This window comes from Micropterus dolomieu, linkage group LG19 (genome assembly GCF_021292245.1).
Source record: "Micropterus dolomieu isolate WLL.071019.BEF.003 ecotype Adirondacks linkage group LG19, ASM2129224v1, whole genome shotgun sequence".
NCBI lineage: Eukaryota > Metazoa > Chordata > Actinopteri > Centrarchiformes > Centrarchidae > Micropterus > Micropterus dolomieu.
Window position 1 is genome coordinate 23414202 of NC_060168.1, and position 26413 is coordinate 23440614.

The 26413-nt window shown below is 39.0% G+C and overlaps 1 protein-coding gene across 2 annotated transcripts in view; it reads left to right on the plus strand.

Moving 5' to 3' along the window:
* The window catches only part of LOC123957778 (ecto-NOX disulfide-thiol exchanger 2-like), a 102341-nt gene that overhangs the window by 68664 nt on the left and 7264 nt on the right, over positions 1–26413 (plus strand). The window contains exon 2 of one of the 2 annotated variants that reach the window (XM_046030836.1): positions 9035–9169. In XM_046030836.1, the coding sequence (XP_045886792.1) occupies positions 9035–9169 (135 nt within the window). The remainder of the gene's footprint in view (positions 1–9034; positions 9170–26413) is intronic. The other variant, XM_046030837.1, reaches the window with a different exon arrangement.

Sequence of the window (26413 nt, forward strand, 5' to 3'; positions counted from 1 at the left end):
ATTTAGTTTATAGCAACATTACCTTCGCTGTCTGTACCTCTGTGTGTATATTGTGTAGGCTGCCTCCCTCCCCTCTCTCTCTCTCTCTCTCTCTCTCTTTCTCTTTCTCTCTCTCTTTCTCTTTCTCTTTCTCTCTCTCTCTCTCTCTCTCTCTCTCTCTCACCCCAACCGGTCGAGGCAGATGGCCGCCCACCCTGAGCCATGGTTCTGCTCGAGGTTTCTGCCTCTTAAAAGGAAGTTTTTCCTTGCCTCTGTCGCCTAGTGCTTGCTCTTGGTGGGAACTGTTGGGCTTCTGTAAATATCATCACAGAGTACGGTCTAGACCTGCTCTTTTATGAAAAGCGCTGTGAGATAACTGTTGTTGTGATTTGGCGCTATATAAATAAAATTGAATTGAATTGAATTGAATTGAATGAAGGCACAGCAGTTGAGAGCAAATAGTATTAGGAAACCTTGTCATTCCAAAATCTTTAGCAGCACAATGACCCAGTAACTTAGTTTCTTTCCTGACTGCGAAGTTCAGGCTATTTTACCCGAGCACCCTCCTTATTATTGCTGTTCTGTGTTTTTATATGTATGTGTATTATATGTATATGTGTATACATATATGTGTGTGTGTGTGTGTGTGTGTGTATATATATATATGTGTGTATATATATATATATATGTGTGTATATATATATATATATGTGTGTATATATATATGTGTGTATATATATATATATATATACACAAATTCTGAAAAAACATTACGTCATTGGTAGCTACATAGCTACGGGACTGTAACTTACAGATCAAAGCAGTCGATAAGGGAGGAGATAAATTATTAACAATGTTGTGTTGTTTGTATCTGTGCATTTGTGCACAAGGGCAGAAGGGTGAGTGACTGACAAGCAAGCATGATGTGTGTGAGAGCAACTGTGTGTTAACGTACTATTCCTATGTGTGTGTGTGCAGTAATGTGTTCTATTGCTGTGCTCCTATGCACCTATTTGGCTATTGTATATTACATTTGTGGAAAACCTTATGCCATCACAATGTTGAATCATAAAAGGATCCAAACTCAACATCTACATTTTTGTATTGGTACTGAACATCCTTGCCTGCTTTTTGTTTGCAAAACTTTAATGTAAGTGCAAAACAGTTTCATGAGACTGGATTGGTATGAGAGTGTGTATTCACTCTTTCATTACAGTTGTTTTCAACTGCTCCTCTCTGGCTCCAGTTAAATTTATGATAGATTGCTCTCGGTTGGGATGATCCAAGTTTTGTGCTGATGTAGTTTCACTTGCCTGGTTGTGCTGATGTTGTGTGTAGGTGAGGAGGATGTATAAAGACACATGTGCACATACACACACACACACACACAAACACACAAACACACACACACACACACACACACACACACTCTCACACACACACACAAACGCAGTAAGGTCAAGAAGCCATCCACCACTAGAAGGCAGTTTTGCTATCCATGCATTTTATTGTGCCTGTTGTGTCTTTTTATGATTAAGGATGAACTTGCTCGAAGAGCCTGTGAGGTTTCACTTTCCATGTAAATGATCAGATGTCACCTTACATACATCAGACCTAAATTAACTAATAGTGCAGACAGTGCTACCTCCCCATCCCCAATTAATGTAAGCATGCAAATACATTTGCGTATACAAATTTTGTTTTAGAATAAGTCTGTGATTAATAGTGTGATTTTTCCCTCTAGGAAAAATGTGTGTTGGTTATTTTTAAAATAATAAGTTATTGTTTTCATATTCATTCCAGTTAACCAATATATTATTAAATATAAGTTAATATAATTAAGTATATATATTACTATATATTTTGCATTTATTACACGTAAATCCTTTTTTCTTTTCTTACTTTTGTCATGAGCTTCTTTCTTTCTTTCATTCTTTCTTTCTTTCTCTCTCGTGCTCTCACTCACTCACTCACTCACTCTCTTCTCCATCTCTCTCTCTCTCCCTTTACGATAGTGGTTTCCTTTTGAAAGCTTGCTCACTGAATGAAAGGGTCCCCCCGGCTTCTCTCTTGGCTGGGAGGTTTACAGCCAATAGGCCTTAAAATGGCTTCATTTCCCATCAGCCCCACCCCCCCGAGGGAGCGTTTAGTGGAGCTAAAGGCCAATCAGCAGAGTCCAGAAGATCAGTGGACCTCAGTCTGAAATCAATCCTGAGAGTTCACAAGCTTATGACTCTGGGGCACAAGGGGAATCAACTTCCCGTTGGCAAATTCATTTTAACCAGACAGTCCCTTCAGAAGGACTGCAAGCCTGTCAATATCAATTATTAAAAAAGTTACACAATAGAGAAACCTACATGTTCAGCATATTGGGAACACCTTGTTAAAAATCATGATCCTGAAATAACTTGCTTTGTTGCAACAATCACAGGTGAAAGAATGATTTGATGAATTGTGGCCTGCAGTTTTATTTAAGGACAATTTTTTACTCATTTTATCCAGTAATTCTGCCTTTGTGAAGGAAATAAGTTCAAACACTTGCAAACACACGATAAAAATAAAGGACTACTGTATCTGAAGGTTCCTACCTGTTGCTTTAACTGTATGTTAAATAATGAATGCACCCTTGACTGGCAAAGAGAGTGTCAGTGGATTCAAAGCAATTGGTTGTGGGGTTCAGACCAAATTGACAGAAAGTACTGTATAGCAGAAGGTACACTCTGGCTCTTTAATGGAAATGAAATTACATGATCAGAGGCAGAAAAAGCAAATGTAATATACTGCAGGAAATTCCTCTACCACCACAGGCAAACCACCAAAACAACATTTACCATATATGTACAAATATTAGATGTTAGTAGGCAGAATTTGCTCACAAGATCAGTGAATAGAAGCAGTTAGACTCAGCTTCTAAGTTGACATTTTACAATTTCTGACACAGCAGGAAAAAGCAAGTCATAAAAAAGGCACAAAGAAAATGACATGCACTGAAAAATTTGTCTCTGCCTAATTAAATCTTCAATGTAATTTGGCACTACACGCACAGGGATAGCTTCTCATTCATCATTAGATGTATGACAATTACTGACAATGTACTGTATGCTCTGAACTGCTGAACAGTATGTCGATATTCATGTTTAGTTTTAGAGACAAACTATTGAGTCAGAAAAGAAAGCGGTCTTCAGGGAGTCTTTGGCAGAGAAAAGAGAAAAGTTATATTTAGTTATAACTTGTTATAATTAGTTATATAAAGTCATTTAATTGGAAATATGATTAGACTGAGTGAGACTGAGCATTTGGCTTCTAAAGTTCTTGAAGCTTAAAGTCTTTTTTGCAGGTGATTCAGCTTTGTGTAGACTGCCCTTTCAATTGTGGATCTACAAATTCTAATAATTCTAAAAATAGCCACTCAAAATGTTGTCATACATATTTATTTTGGTTTTCTCTCCAGGCTTTTGATAACTCTGGATCAAGTAAGGTTTGCCAGTGATACTTTGAGACTTCACATTTGTCTCATCAAGGCAGGATTCAATATTGACTATTTCAATATGCAATCCTTACCACAGCCATTGCCTAACTTTCAAAGAGGACTCTACCAACTTAGCTTTGCACTTCTTTTTGATACAAAAAATCAAAATCGATGCATATTATCTTCACACATTCCTCATTCTTATCAAAACCTGGCACCTACATTACCCACAATGCAACTTGACCGGCAAAATGCTAGCCTTAGGTTGTATATGTTTTTTTTAACCCTAACATGTTAATTAGCTGAGCCGTAGAGAAGCTGGTGGGCAGATTCTGTTTTTCAGACGAACAGAACCATGCTTGCTGTTGTCCCCCCACTGGTTTTTGCTGGCTCTAGCTTCATAATTACCGTACAGACATGAGAGTTTTTTATTTTAACTCTCAGCAGGCAAGTGAATTAGAATATTTTTTACCCCTAACCTGTCAAACTACTCCTCTACTCTTTTGCATTTACTGTATCAGTATTAACCTACCTATGTAGCTTATGCAAAATCATGGCACATACACACAAGGATCCACAGTCAGTTATAAAAGCCAAAAGAGGACATGTTTCTACACGGTTATCCAACTCCAATCAGCTGCTGTATTACCCCCGCTGAGATTAGTTAACATGACATCTTTTCAGGTCGCTTTATGACTTGATCAGTGTCTGAGCCACAACTTCAGCAAATAATTGTGTGGAACAGCATGGTACCTCATGTTTAATTGGCTTTTGGACAAACCAAACCAAAGAATCAAGGCATGATCGAGATGAGTTGTCCCAGATGTCTCTCTGATGGATTTTGACTCATTATCAGCAGCTATCAGACTTTGTCTTAACCTTGACCCTGTTATTACAATTTTCCCTTGAACCGCTAGCTTGAAAGTTAAGGGCTTTGAACTGTGACTCTGTTAATGAGGCACATGGCTTCATAGAGTGAAGGTGGTGTGAATTGGTTTTTCACATTACTGGGGCTGTTTATTGTGTCTGACAGATGATGTGAGCAGGATGTGAGCAGGATGTGAGCATGATGAAATGAAAAGCAAATATCTGACAGATCAAATAACATCAAATATATTCAGAAAAACCCTTTAAGAGATGACTGTGCTGGTGCAATATTAAAATAGTTTATATGTATGGTTTAGTTTGTTGTCTCTGTTTGCCTCTGTTTTATTGAGCTGCACATTCTTTTGACTGAATGTGTGCTTATCTTACCTGCTTTGTTGGTTCTATAGATACAAAACCACCAGTCATCTCTCATTGAAAACACAGTAAAGTTGTGACTGAGAAATGTAGTTACCAAATCTTAAATCAGTTGGACATATGGATCCACTTAGTTTGGGTATGAGACAGATTATAAACTTTTTTTCTGGGAAAGTCAGTGTGCATCAGCGACATCGAGACCATCATATTTGAGTGTATCAAATGACATGTTAGCAAAAGGAGCTATCCATTAGGTCCATGATTAAATGAGGAAAACAAATTATAGTGCCATTATGTGAGGAGGGTTTACACACAGATAGATTGTCCACACGACATTAATTTAGATTTGTTTAGATTCAAAGCTGTGGTGGGGGACTCGGATAAAGACTATGGAGCTGATTGTGGATCTAAGGAGAGCAAAGGCACCAGTGACCCCTGTTTCCATCCAGGGGGTCAGTGTGGACATTGTGGAGGATTACAAATACCTGAGAGTGCACATTGACAATAAACTGGACTGGGCCAAGAACACTCAAGCCCTCTACAGGAAGGGCCAAAGCCGTCTCTATTTTCTGAGGAGGCTGAGGTCCTTCAACATCTGCAGGACGATGCTGAGGATGTTTTATGAGTCTGTGGTGGTCAGTGCTATCTTGTTTGCTATTCCATGCTGGGGCAGCAGGCTGAGGGCAGCGGACGCTAACAGACTCGACAAACTGATCTGCAAGGCCAGTGACGTTGTGGGGGTGGAGCTGGACTCTCTGTCGGTTGTGTCAGAGAGGAGGATGTCTCCCACCCACTCCACGACGTGTTGCTCAAACACAGGAGCACTTTCAGTGCAAGACTCATTCCCCTAAAATGCACCACAGAGCGCCACAGGAAGTCCTCCCTCTAAGTGTCTGACACACGGACACTTAATTAGTTTTTAAAGTGGACCGTATTATGTATTTTTGTGCAATATTATCTGTTTAATAATTAATGTGCAATATTCTCTGCTGCTATTTATTCACTAGTTCTTTTTGGTTCACCATAATAACTGTTATTAATGTAAATATTGTACATACCCACAATCCTTTATTTTTGTCTTGTCTATTTTATATTTATTCTCTTATGTTTATATACGCTTTATCTATCTATCTTTGACAAGTGTGCAATTGTGACAAAAGAATTTCCCCTCGGGGATCAATAAAGTATTTCTGATTCTGATTCTGAAAGGGCTAGAAGGCAAATGTGCTTTTATGGTTAACATTGGAGTGACCTCAGCAAATGACCAAGGACATACCTCGGTCAAGAATAATCTTTCACACTTGACCAAGCACAAGTTTATACAAAGATGTTAAAAACTAAAATAATCAGCATTTTGTACTATCTGTATAAAAAAGATTGTTATTTTTTATAGACCAATGTAAATAATTTAATGAAGGATAAATAGTTTAAGAGTTATGGCTAGATATTTAAACATTTGTAGTATTGAGCTGCCAACTAAGCTGACCAACTAATGGCTTGTGTGATTACTAATACAAACCAAGTGAATAGTCGTCTTGCTGACACATTTTTCACATCTAAAGATGGTTGTCAAGTAATCACTTTACAATCACCCAGGCTACTGTAGGTGTTACTGGCTACATTTGGTGGCATTTGTTGCCATTATTGGCATGTGGATGTGACAACTGTTGCAAATGTTCCTTTAGAAACTCAGCCAGCTCTGAGCACCTTATTGCTGACAAATGGTACAAAACTTGTGAAGACTGATTCATCATTTTCACCTAATGGGTAACTGATGCTTTTCCTTGCTTTGTAATTCAAAGTAGCAGCCTCCACAGACACACCACACTACTCTCTGACTAACTCTGAGCTGGCACGCAATCTGATTTGTTAAAAAAGACGTAAGAAAGTAGAGAGTGGGCCGATCGCAGAGGACTGATAACAGCGTCACCGGGTGAGAAATAGTAGTCAGGAAGCTATTTCTGGGCACAAGCCCAACTGGGCCAGTTTCTGACCTCTTTTCCAGTCCAAATCAGCATCTTACTGCCAGCAGGAGAGTAGGCAGTTTATTGTTAAATCCTGCATTCGTTTTCAAATAGACACTTATCCTAGTGTTGTAAACCTGCATTAAAATGATCATGGATGTGTCGTTAACCTTTATGTTTCACCATTCCTCTCCTCCCACTGTATTATCTCTCCTCTGAATGTACTGCCGCCCAGTTAGCAGTACAGCTAATGGGGTTGTAAGCAGTTAACAGGCCTGTGAAGCTCTTGTCAGGGACACTAACATAGCAACACCACAACAATGGAGGTGTTATTGGGCCTTGCCTTGGAAACATACAGACAACTTATAATGAGTAGGTCTGAGTGGGGAGGCTGTTGTTGTGTTAGTGGAATGTTTAGAAGAATATTAATTAGCAGAATGAAAGGCAATATAAAACAGTCCTGTTGCTATATGGCAAGCGCGCTGGTAGGGTGGCTTCCCCTTTGTCAGAGCCTATTCACAAAATGCAAAGCACAGCCTTAATCATTGCAATTAAATATAAATTGTCAAGCTGTGGCCAGAATATATTATTGTAATAAATAAATGTTATAAATGTTTATTTGAAATGTCATATTTACAGTCAAGTGGGAAACATCTGTCTGTTTTTTTGTATAAACATTTAAACTAGCTTATGTTTAGAGAAGCAGTACAAGAAACATCTCAGCGTGTGCTGTCAGTGTGATAGTGAAATTGCTTAGCATGTTAGTATTATATATATATATATATATATATATACAGACAACAGAACAAGCGATGGACTACACACACACACACACACACACACACACACACACACACACACACACACACACACACACACACACATTGTGAGTACAAGTAAACCCAGCATTGGGAAAAACTTTTAAAATCCGAGTGCTGTTCTGTGCTGTTTGTATTACCACAGTTAAACCTAGTGTCAGGGAAGAGGAAGCCAGGCTTGTGGCTTGGTAATTTACAGGTCTGCCAGCAGGAGCTCAACCAGCAAGAGTTGTAAAACTACTTAGAGCTGTGAAATGAACTCCAAATCAGGAGAATGCACCGCTGGTGGCTGTATGATGTCTTCCTGTTGACTTAACTGCAGGGTTTTTATCTATGGGGATCTGAATATGTTTGCTTTTCTATATAAGACTTAAGGCTTGGCAGAGAACCATGAGCCTGAGGTTTTGTGTGGCAGCTGATAAGTGCATTTGTAGCGGTATGTTGGAGAAATTCTGTTTTTTATGCCTCGGAAAATATAATGTCTGGATTTCTACTTTGCTCTGAGGTAATGTTACGCTGAATGCATGCTGCTTCATGGCTTTGTGTAATGTGTATCAAATTAAACTTTGGTCAAGGCTTGTATTTATCAGACTTCTGAGAATTACACTGCACAATGCAGTAGAGGGCAATTTAGTATAAAAAATGTCCTTGAGTGTAAGGAATAACACGTTTATCAAAAACATGTTATTCCTTAGTTACTTCTTCTTACAGTGAAGTGTAAGAGTAAATTTAAAGAGCAGCTGTCAAGTAATCGTACAATCAATCACTTGTATGATCAGAGACAATGATATACCCTACAAGTGCAGACAATGAAGATGAATGGAAAGTGATCCCAAATAAAATCAATGCCAACTTTATTAATGTTGTATCGTGCCCGTGATTAATGTAGAAAAAACAACTTATGAAATTGCTGGAGCTTTCTTGAATTTAAGAGCATTTCTTAGTTGTGAGAAATTTGATAAACTGCTTAAGCTTATGAATAGAAGTTTAAGTTCAGGATTTTTACTTTAACTTACAGTGAGTGTTCTGAACATTTTGTAAGACTCGGTTTGAAAGATTTCAGTGTCTGTTCGCTTGGCTTTGTCTCTGTGCATGTGTGGGACAGCATTTTAAGTCAGAGCAGCTGCAACCTTTTTAGCAGAGGCCATAGGTCGCTGAGACAGGAAGTGCCAAGAGGCTAGGCTGTTGAACGACTAAGCAGAAGAAGAAAAACAAACAACTGCATGAACAGGAATATATCCTAAATGACAGTGTTGTAAAAGTCAATACAGAGTCTGAACTGAATGCAGGGTCACAGTGACCTCTCCTCTTGTCTCTCCTGTGACAGAACGCAGAATTTAAATGAGGGTGGAGATCACAAAGCACTCATGTCAATAAGGTACAGAGATTTTGTCCTAAAAGGAAGCCAAAGAACTGACACCCTAATGTAATTCTGGCTTTGACCTTGGACTTTCCTGTAACCCATCCAAATCATTGCACATCTCTTTGTACCACAAGAATAACAATGCCAAAGGGGGATTTTAAATCTCACTTTCTCATTCCTCTTGTCTGTCTCTCTCCAGACGGGAACTGTAACATAGCTTCTAAATCCATGACGATGCCCATGTCAGACCCCAGCGCCTGGGCAACAGCCATGAGCAACCTGGGGATGCCTCCGATAAGCATGACTGGAAGGCAGCTTATGCCAGGTACCACAGGTAACGTGCTAGATGCTGCAAAACAGGTCACATGGTGGCACACAAAAGTGCATTGTTTTGTATAGTGAATATATTGATGTGGGAATTTCTATCCCACAGCTCATAAATAAGCCTGAATTTGTTAGATTTATGTTGACACTTGCAGTTAGAAGATGTACTGTAAGTAAGGTATAGCTGCCTACATGTTTAGAGGTGGGAGAAACAACCACCTAAAAGTTACAAAACCTTTTTTTGGTTGCTGGCTTGAATGCACAGAGAGGCTAGAAAAATGTGTGTAGGAGGACAGATGAGTAACAACGTTTCCTCCCCCTCTGCTGCCCTCAAAGTGCCCTTGAGCAAGTCGGTGAACATCAGCACTGGAGCAGTTGTACTCATCGCACTGGGCTTCTCCTGATGCATCACCGTTTGAATGTCTGAAGCCTCCCCTCCTCTGCATCTACTCCCCCAGGCAGTTATAATTAAGGATGTGCTGTTAGCTTATTTTTCTGCTTAAGTAAAGGTTTGAAAATGCCAAATGTGTGTAGAGGATGATGACATGTGTATGTTGTCATACTTCTGTGGGGCCCGTGGGGGTGATAACTCATCCTTCTCTGACTGAAAGTCCAGCTGGAGCTCAGGGTGTTTACAGTATACGTGGCAACCCCTTTAACGTGTTCCCTTGCTGTGCCACTAGTCACTGAAGAGTAAGTAATCCTCATACAGCCCCCAAGCGCTTGAATAGGTTCATCCTGATGGGCTGAGCCCATGCAAGTTTTAGTGTAGGTGAAAAATGTCTGCATTTTTGGAAATATTTAGATTTCTTGCCCAGAGTTTGATGAGAAGATCGAAACTTCTCTCATGTCTGTGCATTAAGGGGCTTTCGCACCTGTAATTTGATTCATTTGGTCCAAGGGAAAAGTTCTGGTCTGGTTCCTGTTCACATTGACTTTTTACAAACAAACTAAGAGGAGTTAACATGGAAGTTATACATTTTGGTGATTGTCATCCTCGTCAGGACCCATGTGGGGAAATCAAATTCCGGTGAATGACATTTATGCAGCACTGTAATACTTCTCAACTGGATATTTATGTCATTTAGTGTAAAAAATTTACAAGCTCACGAAGAAATATCTAATTATAAGACTGCAAATTGACAGCAAGTTATGAATAATGACGTAGAGACAAGAAGAAAAGGAGGCATCTTGTACAATAATGATTTTTTATTACTGTGAAATTTCTGTCACACACTTTTTAATGGACTAATGAACTGACACTGTACACAGAGTACAAGCACAGCATTTTTAACAGCTTTTGACCCATTAATCAGGGAAAATTGATGTGCTAAAATGCTAAAATCACATATCTGCTATCATAAAATCCTATGGCTGGTTTGTTTGCTTTCATATCAGAAGCAAACCGCTAAAGAGTCTGCTTGAAAGCGGACTAGCCGGGCAAATGCACCAGGGTTAATTTTTACCAAACCAAACAGGTTAGGAGTGAAAGCATCCTAAATGTGCGGCTACAGGCATCAGACGGTTAGCTTAGCTTAATATATTGACTGAAAGAAGGGGGGAAACAGCTTTCCGGGTCTGTCCAAAGGTAACAAAATCCATGTACCAGCAACTCCAAAGCTCATTAATGAACACGTATATCTCATATGTTTATTCTGCATAAAAGCTGAAGTGTATAAACAAACAATTCATTCGGTAGTTGCTGGGCAATGTCACGGTGACAAAAAAACTCACTTATCCCAGCAAAGAAAAAGTCTGGTGCACAACACCCTCTGTAAAACCACAAATTGTCTTTCTTACACTTCAGATTTTCTAAGGTTTTAACCACTTGGAAACTAACACTTTGGTGTGAGAGACCCGGGTTCAATCCCCCACTGTGACCCATCCACCATTGTGTCCCTGAGCAATACACTTAACCTCTAGTTGCTCCAGAGGCGTGCGACCTCTGACATAAATAGCAATTGTAAGTCGCTTTGGATAAAAGCATCAGCTAAGTGAATAAATGTAAATGTAACACCTATTTCCAGGAAAAACACCTAAAATCCCAAAATAAATCAGTAATAACTCCTCAACTATTAGGCCTAGACGCATAATTCTGGTCTCCTTTGATAGGCCAGAAACTAAGGAATCAACTGTAAATGAACCTATTTATTTTTCTATTAAAGAGTAAATGGAGATGCAATAAGGGAAAATATGATATTTTCACAAGTCGGCCAGTAAACCGTCTGCTCCAAAGCAACACTTCTTTTCACCTTCATTTTGACCAGTGAAACGAAACCTAAGAGCAGCTTTTGTGCAATACCAAGATGGCAGCCTGCAGCTCTATTGACACAGAAAACAGCTGTTTTTGGACTGAAAACAGCAAAAACAGCAAAAATAAGTTGAAAATCAATTGGTCCGTGCTCAAATTTATACAAACAAATAATAACATGTTAACTGGTGAGCTTTGGAGTCACAATTTTGTTACATTTGGACAGAGCCAGGCCAGCTGCTTCCCTCTGTTTCCAGTCTATACTAAGCAAAGCTGACCGCCGGCTTGCTGGGGCTTCATGTTTAATGGACAGATTTGAGATCTGTATCAATCTTCTATGCGAATAATCCTACTTCCCAAAATGTCAAACTGTTCCATCGAAAGAGACTTGTCAGAGTGTGCGCTCATAGAACTTAGGTTATGATGGATAACTACTGTAGCGGCTGCGTTGGTCAGGTCACATTAGGTCAGTAGCTGAAAATATTCCAGTATGAGTCGGTATATCAAATGTGCAAAGTTTACGACAGAGGGGTTTAGGAGAAGATAATGTTTCTGCATGCAGATCCCTTCTGTATAACCTAGCTTACTTGAAGTCAAGATATGTAAACATGTTAGGCCTCTAAGGCCTGGTTTCTTAAACTATGGTTCACAACCCCAATTGAGGCATGAACAGTTTTCTTTTGTTAAACAGTGCGACTCAACGGGTGCGGCTATGCCCTGAAAACACAAATGTCACAGTTACAGAACAATGATACAAATGCAGGGAACAATAAAATAAAGTTATTTATACGAAACATAAACTTGAGTACAAAGCATGGTGGTGTTCTTCTCCATAGAGAGTGATGCGCTCACCCAGAAGCATAAACAGCTCACATTATTAAAATAAGAATACAATTCCTCTATTTATTGACATAATGGTTAAACTGTAATATTGTGTTTGCTATTAATAAAAGCTTATTTATTGAAATTATTACATTTGACTTTATTACATCTCCAAAATGGTCTGTATTTTACAGGGAGTTTCAGACTAACAACTAGTAATAATCTAAACTGAACTGGATGTTGATTGGTACACTACACTTAGAAGTGTTGAAATCCCTCTAATGAGGCCTTTTTGCAGCATTTAATTTAAAGAAGCTGCTATTGTCTGCCATTCAGGACTCAGATTTTTGTGGGAAAAATACTGAGAAATAAGTCTCTGAAATTACTTTCATTAATACCTTTTTAACTAATCTTCATTAATTTGCAGTCAAGTGTGAAGAAGTGTCACAAGGAGTGTTATATTTATTCTAAAGCATATTTTTTGGAAGGAAAATCATTAAATCTGAATAGTAAGAGACTGAATGGACTAAAAGCTCAACTCTCCAAATCACAAGGTCTCATTACCACACTATATTAACTTTATACAGTAGTTTATGTAGAAGGAGTCAATAATACCCACAGGACAAGAGCACCTGTAGCAGTAAAGCAGCATTTCTTAGAGGAGAGTCACCCCAGAGGAGAGTTCATTTCTAAAATTGGAACCGCAGACTGAAAGTCTAATTATACTTTTCATGTAGCTGTGAGGGTCCACGAAGGTCTGCATGATGTAAGTGAAGTCATCTGTCCATACCCGCGATACCCCATGCGAACATCTGTGCGTAAGTCCACCTGTACCCAAAAATATATGAACACACCAGCTGTACATGTGAAAAATCATCCCCTCATGTAGACACCTGGCGTATTACAAACAGAATCAGTCCGTTGTGTACAACCGCGTTCTTTTTGGATTATACTGGGTTTTAGGAAGATTTAAGAACACCCACACTGAAGGCTTTTTATATATGTACATTATAACATTATTAATCATCAAGCTAATGTTTGCTGGACATGACACAAAATTTACGGAAAGATACAACCCTATATGGAAATTTGGCACCTGGAAAGTGAGGAGAGAGAGAGAGAGAGAGAGAGAGAGAGAGAGATAGATTGCTCACAGCTTCAGGGCTTGTCAGCGATTACTAAATGTTCCCTCGGAAAATTGAGAGAGAGAGAGAGAGTTATCCATAGTTAGACCATCCAGACCCTGAGGGATGCTCGCCTCTACTTCCTACAGGGAATCCATTGATACATTTCTGTATTAACTTCATAATTTAATGGTATTAGAGAGCAAATTCTGCTGCCTGTTGTATAATATCCGACAATGCACAAGCATTTAATGATGGGACAAGAAGTTGTTTGTTTAATTCCTATTAGCTCACATGCTGCATGTAAGGCATTTTCCTTGGTAGGGTATTCATTTACTAGTCAGCATGAATGAAAAGTAAAAATACTGTAGGAAATATTTGTTGGTCAGATTATTACTGTAATGGGGGGAGAAAAGGGGAGAAAGATTTTATAGACTGGTCTGATATGAGAAGAATCTCCTCAACAACTTCAGAATGAGTCTTTGACAGCAGTTTATTCAACTGATTTTCTTTTCTTTATGAAAGTGTATTGCTGAGTCTTGACTGAATCGTCTGGTGTGTGTGCCCTCTTAAGATGAAAATATTACAAAAAGTTTTAGATTTGAAAATGCTCTAGTGTGCACCAGGCATTAACTGCCAATAGTATCATTTCAAAATATCTCTGTGTCTCTCTTTCGTGAGTATGGATTTACATTTGGATCCACATAATATTTTAGTATAGTTGGTGTTATATAGTATTGAAATTGAAGATTAGATGTGATGGTAGAACTGTTTTCCATGCCCATGTCTCATGTTGCTTTGTGTTGGCAATTGGGATTGATTCAATTAAAATGGATACACTGCGCTGACTCTGGGAGATGAAATTATGACTCTATTCTGTAGAAGCATGCAAACACTAAGCAAGCACAGAACAGTGGCTCAGTCCCACAAGTTGACTAGAGACAACTTCTTGTTTGGATAAGCTTTAACTCTAGAATGATGATCAGTTACATATGAACTTGCCAAATAAACAAAGCTCAGACCTTTTTGCAGATCTTTCCAGCTGACATTATAGTGTGTTATGATTGATGAATGGTCTGCCACCATCTCCCGTTTTTTCTAATACTGGACTTAATGAGGATAAAGGTTATGAAAGAACGCTATTCAGAGAGGTTGAAGCTTGTGGATTCTGCATGTTTATTCTTTTCACAACTCATTAGCATAATGAAGAAATGTAACCAATCAGAGACCTGTGTCATTGATATGCTCTTAAGAGAGCACACACACAGACTTATAACACTTCATCATTACTTTCGGAACTCCGGAGAAATATTATAGAACCAAGAGCTTAAGGATTAATGAAGCATGGGCACCTGTGCCCTTTGTTTATTACTTTCCAATGTCGTTACAACCTCAGATAGCAGTTTATTGTCAAGTATTCTGCATTGAGAACATTGCATTCAGCCCTACCAATCCTACTTTCCTTTTACAACATAATGTTAGGCTCCACTATTTTGCTCCCCAACTGTTAGTTTTTCCTCTGTCCTTGGTGGGATTTCCCCCCCTTATTTGTGTGGCACATGCATTTCTTCTGTGTCTTCACATACATGCATGTGATTGTCTATGAGTGCATATTTAAGATAAATGCGTGTAGAAGTTGCTGCCCTTCCTTGCCACGGTTCACCTTTTGAATTTCATTTGTGGCATTTACTGTTCTTGCATTCAGAACAGCCTCTGCCTGTACTCTTTCAGAGTATCATAAACATCGGTGGTGGTTCAGAGTAGTCCCCCTCTATAAAACGCTATATAAATGTAATCCATCATTATTATTATTATTATTATTGCCGACTGAGTGGGGAGTTGTCCAGCAGGATGGAGATGGAGGGAAACACTCTTGCCTACGTGTTGAGAGGGAGAGGTGTGTGGGTGGATCCGTGTGGCAAACAATGGATGGAGCCTTAGTTGTGGTAATATATCTTCATTTAAGTCATTTTGCTGAAGCAGTTTCTGAAGGTTGGTGTAGAAAGGAAAGAAGGGAGGAGAAGGAGATGGAGAGGGAGGAGAGTCAGGTGAAGAGGACAGCTGTTTCTCCCCTCATGGATTATCTGTAAAAGCAGCTGGTGCTTCCCTACCTTTGCCACTTCCTTCCTCTCTCCTACCCTCTTCCGCCATCCCTCTCTCTCTCCATCGCCAGCCAAAATTACCCAACATCTTCATTAATATCTCATTACAGCTGAGTCAGCCACTGTAACCCACAGCCACATCAGTACACGCAGCTCATTTGGTTTTTAGAGAGCTGAGCACTTCCACAGTTTTAGTCTCCCCCTCAGTCAGACTGAAAAACTCCCAAAAGTAGCTACATGTGATAAACCGGCTTGTTCTGCAGACTGAGTACAGTATTGTAACTCACTCTTAATCCTTAAAATCTAAAGTTTAGATTGTGTGCTATCACTTATATTAAGAATCTGAATTAAGCTCCTCTTTAAACACCATTAGTTTAAACTGTTGAATCCTTAATCGTTTGTGCTATCAGCCATTTTGTGGGAGCATTGGTTCTTCTCTTTTTAACATGATAGATATCTGCGCTCAGAACAAAACTCTATTCTATAATCTCCAAGCTCATAAGGAAATAAGTGAGGTACTTTTGCCTCACTGAAGCTCAGGATTATCCATTTGCAGACAGGCGGACAGACACTTCGTCAGGCAGACTGAAATAATTCTGTATGAAGTACTCCTACCATCTCTGTCTGTCCCTTCCTTTAACCATTTATGATAAGGAATCTCAGGTCCATCAAAGTTGACTGCTAAGTGCAGTCTGAGTTATGACTCCCTGTTCTGTTTGCACTTAAACAGGCAGCTGGAAGGACGCCTTCTAGCAGTGAACCTGACATTTGCTGAACTCCGTCCATTATCCATATGTTCAGTAGACTGCGCCAAAAGATGCATGGTCAAATTTCCAGTCTGTTTGTTCTGACAGGTAAGAGAGACAGGATATGTGGGAGAGAGGGAGGGGATGGCATGCAGGCCAGACTCGAACCCAGGCTGCCGCGAAAGGACTCCCTTTGTGCCTTTGTACATGGGACAGTGTGACAACCTGCACCTCTCAGGCTGCACCACCCATGAACACCGCCTATTCATACAAACCATTCATACTCACTCTGTAGGCAGACCTCAGATTCGTTCAGCGCTGGCGCCAACACGGAGTCTGCCCAGTTAACGAAAGCGCGGAAAGTTGGTGTGTGTGTCGGAGAAGGGGGCACCCAAAATACCAAATCCATCGCCATCAAACTGGTTCAGATCCCAATAACAGTCAGGCAAGGTCGTAAGTGCCCAAAAAACTTTTTTTCCCCTTCCCCCTTCTATTTCTGAGCAGTGTGGCTATGTTTTTGTACTAGATGAACATTTATTTTTGAGGAAAGGATCAATTTTTGTTATTTGATGTGCCACCTTTTGTTTGCCACTGAGGACGATGGACTTATGAACTGCTGTTTGAACTGATTTGAACTGCACTGCTTTTTGAACTGATTGAATTGAATTTGAGTATTGTTTTGTTAACGTGGTACACTTTTGTTAATGCAAGTTGCCTTTGTTGCATTTTAGAGTTGAGTTGTGGTTTTCATTATTGTTCATTGGTATTGCATTCAATGTCAAGGTCAAAGTTTATTTATATAGCACGTTTACAAAATGTGAGGGTCCATAGTATAATATATGTACCCTTTCTGACATTTGGTGGGTTAAAACATATAATTCTGCATTAAACTTAAAATATCTTACAGACCAGGAGAGAAACCTGGGTGGCACCCCAAAAAACACCCGTAAGTCAAACTGTCACAACATGCACTCTAGCGGTGAGCTAACTGGCACCCCAAATCTCCTGGGGGGCTCCTTTAGAGCCCTAGCAAATCCATGCCTTCTTGTACTGCTCTATTTTGAATCTAAGCTAGTGAAACTGAACAGTGTGTGTGAGATTTATGTGTTGTTATGTTCTATGTTGTTCATCATTTTTAAATGAATACTCCAACTTGTTTGTTATCATATGTGGGCGTAAAGGAGAAGATTATTATCTCTCCCTAGTCTCACTTCTGGGCGGTGATATGTTCCACCCCCAGTTTAGTTTAGCTTAGTACACAGACTCAAAGCCAAAAAAGAGACAAAATACAGCTCCAAAATGTTATGTTGACATGTATCCTTTTAGTTAGTTAGTTAGTAAGCTAGCATCATTTCATCAAAGATGGAGGTTCTCATTGATCCATAATTTTGGACCCGATCCGAAACAGGCTGGAACTGGAACTGGAAAGCGTTCCTGAACCTGACAAAAAGTTTTGAAAAACCTGTTTCAAAAGAGATCTGAGCTAAACCATATAGCCCGAAAAAGAGAAAGAAGACCAACGCTAGCAGTAGCATGATGCCTAACCAATTAAGGAGCAGCAACTGTTGAAAAGTAATTTTAAAAAAGTGAATGTAAAGCCATGTTTCCACTGCAGTAACTTTACCCAGGGACTAGGAACCTTTGGAGAAACTCAGGGTATAAATCAAGTTTCAGGGACTTTATTTTGCTCTGCTTCAGAGTAGAGGCTACTCGCTTTAAGTTTAGCATTTTTCGCATTTTGAATCTGCTTTGCTTCTACTGCTTGTCTCTTTTCCACCGTTGATTCAATGACCATATTTGCAAACCTATAAATCATGATCAACACTGAGAACCCTGAGATTGTACGTCAGCATTATAGCTTGGAAAAAGCAGCTGGTGTGGTGGTAGTCCTGCGGTGTGTTTACAACTAACAGCTCATGGAGTTGAGCTAAATACTGGGTCCGAAGTTTTTGCTTTAAGCTCTCAACATTTAGGGGGTTTCTACAAGGAGACGAAGTAGGTCTCCTCGTCTCCAAAACAAATGGACCGGCTGATTGCAACAAGTAATGAAGCACATTAAAAATCATGTTCCTCCGATGATCACGTGGACACATGATGTGAGTGCTGCGAGCTAAGGTGCTAACTTTAGTTAGTCAGTTTAGGTGCTCAGTTTGTTTGTAGTTTAGGTGTTTTGTCCATCAGTTCCAGTCCCAACAGTTCAAGAGGTTTCTAGTGGGTGCTGAATTACCACTGAGGTCCTCTCCAAATAAAAAGTCGGGCATTAAAACATCAAAAACATAAATAATAAATAATGCAATAAAAAAGCTATGAATGAAGCATTGAATAAACGCACACGACAATGGGCTGAAGGAACATTTCAGTCCCTTGAAATGTAGTTCCTGGGACTAAGAGTCCGGGGTACTTTTGGTGGAAACACAAATTAATTTGTCCTGTACTTCACAGTTCGCACTCTCTGTCTTATGATGACGTGAGATCTGTGGCAGTGCAACAGGATCCTACCTGACCCAATTAAACTTTAAATTTGTCCAGACTCGACTCGGATTCATGGTTGGGTCTTGTTTTCTAGGATTCAAGTGGACACATGATTTGTTGAGAGTCACGCTGATGTATCAGCCAATATTAGCTTAATGCTTAATATACTGGTATTGGTTTTGAGGTAATTTAGAAACAAGTATATCCATAATTAAATTTCTCCACAAGTTTAACTGTAAAAGGTCACGTGACTTTGAGTACCAATAAGAATGAATAAAATTGTAACTTGTCCGACCCTGGCAGGTGCAACAAAGCTTACACAAGAGTGAGGGGGATGGGGGATCAAGCACCCACACAGTCCTGAGAAAACATCTAACCAGTCCAATAATTACCGGTGTGGGTGTACCATGGCTGTGCACCAGTGGCACGCAACCAGTGGGTGAAGTAAATACCTACAAAACTGTGTGTCATTATGTTGCAATGTGTCTATTTCTCTTTCTATATATGTAAATTCCACAATGTACATGTACATTTGAGAGCTTTGGGGTTGTTGAAAGCCTTTTTCTAAGCCAGGCTAAACAAATGTTGGACTGTAGCGAAGGGTGAAAGCAGTCACTCTTGACCGCAACGCCAAACACCTCGTTGGTATGGCTCTCACAGCACATTCTCAACCGTAGTGACGGTACACCGTCACATGGACCTATTTCTATACTGAACAGGCAGATGGAATTGATATCGATCTTCTCATCTAACTGCTGGTAAGAAAAGAAACAAGTGTATTTCCTAAATTGTCACAAATTTCCTTTAACTTTAGCAATTCATCCTCCATTATTTAATCAGTGCTGTCCAGACAGCTGCCCCAACAGACTGTGAAGCACTTTTCAGATAAGCGCTATATAAATAAAGATGATTATTGTTATTATTAAAGTATTACTGGTGTGGACAGATAATATGACTGAATAAAGAGTTTCAGCAAAAGTGTCATCACTTTGTCAGCAGGAAAAAGTGCCTTAATTTGATTTAATACTACAAAACTCTATCATTTTGCAAGGAGTCATTTGTCATTCTGGAACATAACCATCTTATTTTCAGCTGCGACAAGCAGCTCTATAGCTCGCTCTGTCAGTCGGTCAGTCCACAAAAACTTTCCACACCATTTGGCAGCCACAGTTTTCATCCTAGGAGGCTGAAATTTAGCATGGAGATTAAGTGTGTGTGTGTTTGCGTGGAGGTTGGTCAGTTGCCAAAAGGTGGGAGTTGCCTCTAACAAAAAGGTTAGATATTGTGGCAAAACGTTGAAGGAAGAAACACACACACACACACACACACACACACACACACACACACACACACACAGAGACGCTTTCGTTGTTGACAGTTTCTTTTCAACATATTTGTCACTTATTTTGTAAGATGATGATAAACAGCTGGTGCAAATGCCAAAACATCTTGATTCTAGATTCCCAACAAAACCTGTATGCTCAAAGACAGAAGCATGTATACGATGTTCATCTTTTTGTCAGAGTCATAAAGCCAGGTGTAAATCTCAGTCATTGTAGAACTCTGTACATGTGAATGAGCCTCATTTGCATCTCTACAGTTAACAATGAATAGATCTAGAAATATAAAAATTGCAATTTCACCAATTATGCCACATCTGGAAGGTTCTCCAACAATGCCAGAGCAGCTGCCATTATGTGAGAATATTACACACTAGTAGTGATTTATAGCAGATACATCATTAATTTGTCACATTTCTATAAACAGTGATCTCAAATATCAGAAATATAATCGATGATTTTGTGTATAGTGATCATGTCAAAGTAAACTTTACAAAATGCTACACATTGAAGGATAAAAAAATGAACACAGGAAAATAAATGGATGACTGTAATAAAATAAGGATTTAGATTTATAACAAGAAATTTAAATTTAGTTTCTAAAAGGTTAAACAAAAACAATGATTTACACTCCTGAAGATGGTTTTAAAATAAAGCTAAAAACTTGAAGCAACAAATACAACTTCTGTCCATTTTTAAATATGAGTTTATTTGTAGTTTATTTGTGTGGTATGGCTCACCTAGTTTCAACTTAGTTTCACCCTCATTTTATTTTTGATTGATGTATTACAAAATTGTAGAATAAAAGCTGAAAAATTAAGCTAGATGTCTTTTTAACAACCATGTTACTGTACAATATGCAAAATCATGACCATTCTTTTCTTTTCTTTCTTTCTTTTTCTTTTTTTTCTTTTTCTCACAAAAATATATGTATAAACTCCTTCTACTTTTAAGTCAGAGGTTGTGTAAGATAGATGGATGCCCAGAGTCAAGCTGTGCTGACAAAATAGTCCCTCGACAAAATCTGTGGCTGTCGCAGGACTGTTGTAAGCCCAGACAATGATTTCATTTGGACCGAATGAAATGATTGGCTGGCTTACCTGCATGTCTACCTGCCCGCACTCACTGCGAATGAAAATATGTTTTGGGGGAGTGGCTTTGGTGGGTGGTGTGTAAGGAGCGTGTGGGATTTTTTTCGTTTCAGCCATTTCAAAATTTAGTCTTTAGTCTTTTCTAGTTTCTCCAACGATGCCTAGCCTCAACGTTAATGTTCTTGAATGACAGGTAAACTTCTATCCTCTGAGTTGTGTTATTATATGATATCTATCTTTATGATCAGGGTTGGTAAATGGAGGTATGTAAGGTGGCACAGTGTTATTATTGGTTTGTTGAATGGAGGTTTTTATATCATAGTCATATACTCACACTGTGATAACAGCAGAATACCATGGAATAGCCAGAAAAATGTCTCTCCTCCATCTCTACCCTCTCTCTGTCAAATATGATCACATCTCTCTCTCTCTCTCTCTCTTTCTCTCTGACCTTACAACCTTACAAGCTACCACTTATTATCACAGAAACACAGAAACCTTCATCTCTAAATATGGAATGAGTTATTCACTCTGGCAGCTATGTCTGAGACACTTTATCTCATGGATATGATTTAACTTTTTTTATCAAGAGTTTTCAAGACACTTCAGGACTCATAACTCACATTGTCTGCTCCAACGTGGCACTCCTCTGTCCTGGTCAACCTTGCCAACAATTTAGTATCTTAATGGTCAAAAATACACACAAGCCACAAACATAACTTTTTAAAGTTGATTAAAAGATTGGACAACTACTTTTTAACATTTGTTTCAGCACTAAAAAAACAAGCCTCAGTCTTCTGATGTTGAACTGAGTCCATGGCTCCTCCTTAGTTCCTTATTGTACAAAACAGTGTTCTGCTATTTAAAGCTGCAGTGCCAGACTTTTACATATGAATGAACCAGGGGGGGCAACAGCAGAAACATCCGATAGGTAGTTTATTGTTTATATACATACATAATATATATATATAAGTTACAGCTGAAAATGACAACAGAAATAAACACATTTGCTGATTTTATATATCTGATTTATATATCTTTATATCTTTTATATATCTTTAAATCAACTGCCAGTTGTCTACACGGAAGTGACTTTTGTTGTTAGGACTATTAAACTGTGATTATTAAGGGAAAAAAAAGGTTTATTATATTTAAATACAGTATGCATGCTGTCAGCTTTAAACCCAAACCCAATTTGATTTCATGCCTCATAACACTTATTTTCTTGGTGTCTTTTGTTTTCTCATACAGCCCATTCATAGGTATCACCATTGTAATTAGTTATGCTCTATCAGTAGCAGACCGGTTTTTCAGCCTTGTTTATTTCGTCTTTTAACATACCCTTCAATTAAATTCCACAAATAATTAAAAAGGCCTCTGGTTTTTATTGTGGCTTTCTGAAGGTTGTAGATACCCTTTTGTATTGTGTAGTGCTGTTCAGAATATCCCTGTTAACTTATGGGACAATGGACTGTAAAGTGTACATATTTTGACTCCACGTGGGAAATTCAATGCTCACTTGCTCTACAACATAGGGAGATCAGAGGCCAGAAGCAGCTGGAGGGGATTAAGTGTATTTCATGTTTACAGATCCTGGCGCTGCAGTTGTAAGACTGTAACCACTAGCTGCCCTTTTAAATGATAATGAATAGTCAATGGATCTCTACATTAGCATTCACTGCAAAATTGCAGTCCTGTTAACTTACAGAACAACACAGGCATTTATGATAAACACTCCTCATAGAAATAGATGTTACTATTAAAAGCAGTAATGGCATTGATTGGCTGGTTTGGACTCTTTATACTGTAAGTGTTATTGGCTAGAGGCCACAAGGCAGCTGCTAAAGATATATGGACGAATTCACTCTCTCTCTCTTTCTCCCTGTTTCTCACACAAATGCAGACACATGTACACTGCCCTCACACACAGGAACAGCATTTGCAGGTCAGTGTTTAGTATTTTTGAATGAACAAAAAGGCTCACAGGCAGAGGAGAGTCTCCCACGGTTCTCTCGGCTGTGTTTGCTTGGGACACACTAGTTACACATGCAGCGATCAGTGAGAGATTTTACTGACCTAAGTTAATGTCCTATTCAGTAAAGTTGGGGCAACATTGAGTAGTGTAAAACAAAAAGCTGGAAATTGTGGTTTATAAAAGTGTTTAACATATAATCTATGCAGAACAAATCTGTGTCTGTCACAATAGAGAAAATTAAATGAATGACTACAAAATTTCTTCATGGTTAATAGAAATGGATGGATTTTTTTAAGAGCAATCTGGTGGACATTAGGAGGGATATGGAGAAGCATATGGGAGGACAGTTGGCAAGGTGAGTAAAAGGCCAAGTTTCAGGAGACTTGGGCCTGTCTGTTCATGAGAAAATATTACCCATATTACCCAGCATGCCTCACAGCGGCTGACCGTGTCCCCCTGACCACCACCCATGGCTGACTCTGCTGAGAGTGAACAATTACTGTGGAAATCACAGTTTGAGGAGGGAGAAAGGGGAGGAGGTGTTGTGTCAAGGCAGAGAAAAAGGGAGCATAACAGCGATAGCCCGGAGGTTGTAGTCAAATTTATATTTTTTAAATTAAATTTCATGTCTGTGCTTCTCACACACAGAATGGCTGGAATACAGTTAATAAACCTCTGGGACGGATTTTACATTAGAAATAAAGCACCAGGATGAGGGCGTATTGTATGTGTAAATGCTTAAGAGCAGTGGCATGTCATGAAGGAGCACACAGAGAAAATTATTTTATTTTTTAACTCCGAGTAAAACATCGCGCAAGAGAAAAAAAAGATCAGAGATAGACAGAGACACTGGCGGCCTTGTGTGGGCGGTCGGAGAACTAGAAGGTTTCTCTTGATGTTTTTGTTTAAGGGCACTTTCATGATCTCTGGGTCTCAGAGGAGTCTCTCACTACAGACCCCTTTTGCACTGAAACCACTCAAACACTGGGTCATTGCACCGTTAGTGATGAAACATGGCTTCCGGACTGAAGCGCCATTGTTGCCATAGTGATGACAGTTGCTGAAAATCCCCTGGAAGTAGAGACGGTAAATAAAATCTCATCACACACGTCTCTGCACATGCTCTTACAGGCCTTGTAGGCACACAATGTTGGAGTGTTTGCGTGTAGATGGATTAAAAAAATAGGACTGTTGTTTCAGGTGAATGATGTAAAAGTGTTTTTTGTCACATTACAAAAATGCTTTGATCATTCCCAGCAGCAGTCACATGGTGGGATTTTGGTCTTGAGACTGTCAGAAATTTGATGCAGCCCGTCTTTGGTCGCCAAAGCTCTAAATCGGTGGAGTTGTCACAGTCTGATCTAAGTGCACCGTTTTTTGATCGACAACCAAAAACATCACCATGTTTCTTTCACATTTGTCAGCTTTGGATTGAAACAGTCCAAAATTGCACGGTAGAAAGGCTGCTGAAGAGAGTAAAACATTTTCTATTTCTGAAAAAAATTTGAGTCAAGCCTCAAATGCAGTGTCTCAAGGCTTTCATTCAGCTGAGACTACTCTGCGGGGAGGAATGCGGATTTCTTTGTCTTCTATTATGAATTTTGATTGTGTGATTGCTGACTGTTGCCGCAAAAGATAGAAGCCCTCACTCTTGGACATTTAGCTTGATGGTTCATATTGCTGAATCTTTTGTCTTTCTATTAAACTCCACATCAGCTCTGCTGGAAATGTGTCAACAAGAAGTCACTGTGTTTGGTTTTATCTTCAGAAACAAGAAAAACAACCAAAGAAATCCAATCCAATTGAATTTGCGTGCAATTTTACTGATAATACTCATGTCTTGTTTATAATTATCACATTAACACATGAGTGAACTTTTACATTTCTGTTAATGGATTAAGGGGTAAAAAAAAATTCATAATTTTGAATAGATATGCTAAAATAAATAATTAACACAAACACACAAGGGCTTCATTTCAGGTGAGTCTACAAAGCTCCCAATCAGATTAGTTCTTACTCTAAATACTCACTTAATTTGCCTTCAGTTAACATTTGAGTTGTAAAACAACACATTTCTTTCTGCATTTCTGCACATGTAAGGGAATATCAGTTTGGAGTAGGACAGGATTACCATGGCAAAGCAAATGGAGCAAAACAGAAAAACAAAGTAGACATTAACAACAATACAACAATACAGAAATGTGCAGGTGTAGAGAGAAGCACATACAGACGGAGTAACTCAGCCCTGAGCAGTCAGATCATGTCTGTTGAAGGCAGTGTGCTGACCTGAGTTCAGACTGCTAGAAGCAGGTGAGGCTGGGATGTAACCCTGGAGACAAACTTTTGTCTGATCTCTATGTTTTCCTGGATCAGACACAGTCTTATTCAATACTTTGTACAGAAAGTTCAAAAAGTAACAGAAAACCTGGCACACTGACACAAGCAGGATCACATTTTGACAGACAGAGGAAATAGATCACTGATAATTATTTGAATGAATAAATTACATACGTAGACACGGCGTACTTGTGAATAAGTACATCACTACAACAGATCTTCATTTATACTCAGTTTATAAATTCTGCTCGTTTCTCAGATTTAGACGGCTGTTCATATTCATTCAGGTTGTAACCCATATCCCCCACCAGTGTGAACTGTCAGTGATGGTGAAAAGTCATGCGTGTACAGAGTAACAATAGCATCCACGTCCATTTTCTTGCCCACTCTTCTGTCACTTGGTTTAAACACTGTGATGGAAATGACCTTTAACTTTTTACTGAATTAAGGCTTTTCTTTAATTTTTCTTTCTATTGCTATCTTCAGTGCTGACTCCCAACCCTGCCAAACTGCAATGACCAACAATTAATAGTACAGGGATGATACAAATGACTTTTTGTCATGGTAGGTATGTTCAGCCAGATTTGCTGACTCAACTGCAGTGTGAATGTAGCCTCAGACAGTCACGATATCTCCTAATTCAAATGTGTTATTCAGTGTACAGTATTCTTTAGTCAGTCGAAAGATTGCTTTTTTCTACATAATTGTCACACAAACACTGCTGTAACTTTTAGAATCCCAGTCTTGTCTCAAAATAATGCAACCTAATTTAAATTAAAATAGAGACGGTTAATGGTAAACATAGGGAGAGCAATGGTCTGTTGTTGTAAAGTGCTATACATCAAATATCTCTTTTATTTTTGTTATGTTTAGTTATTTTACTGTTGCTGACTCTTGAAAAGTCTAACCACTTGGTAATGGTACGTCCTTGTGCTGATTAAACACTGATTCTAAAAGATGAGAGGCGGCTGCCATAGAAAATCAAACAAAACAT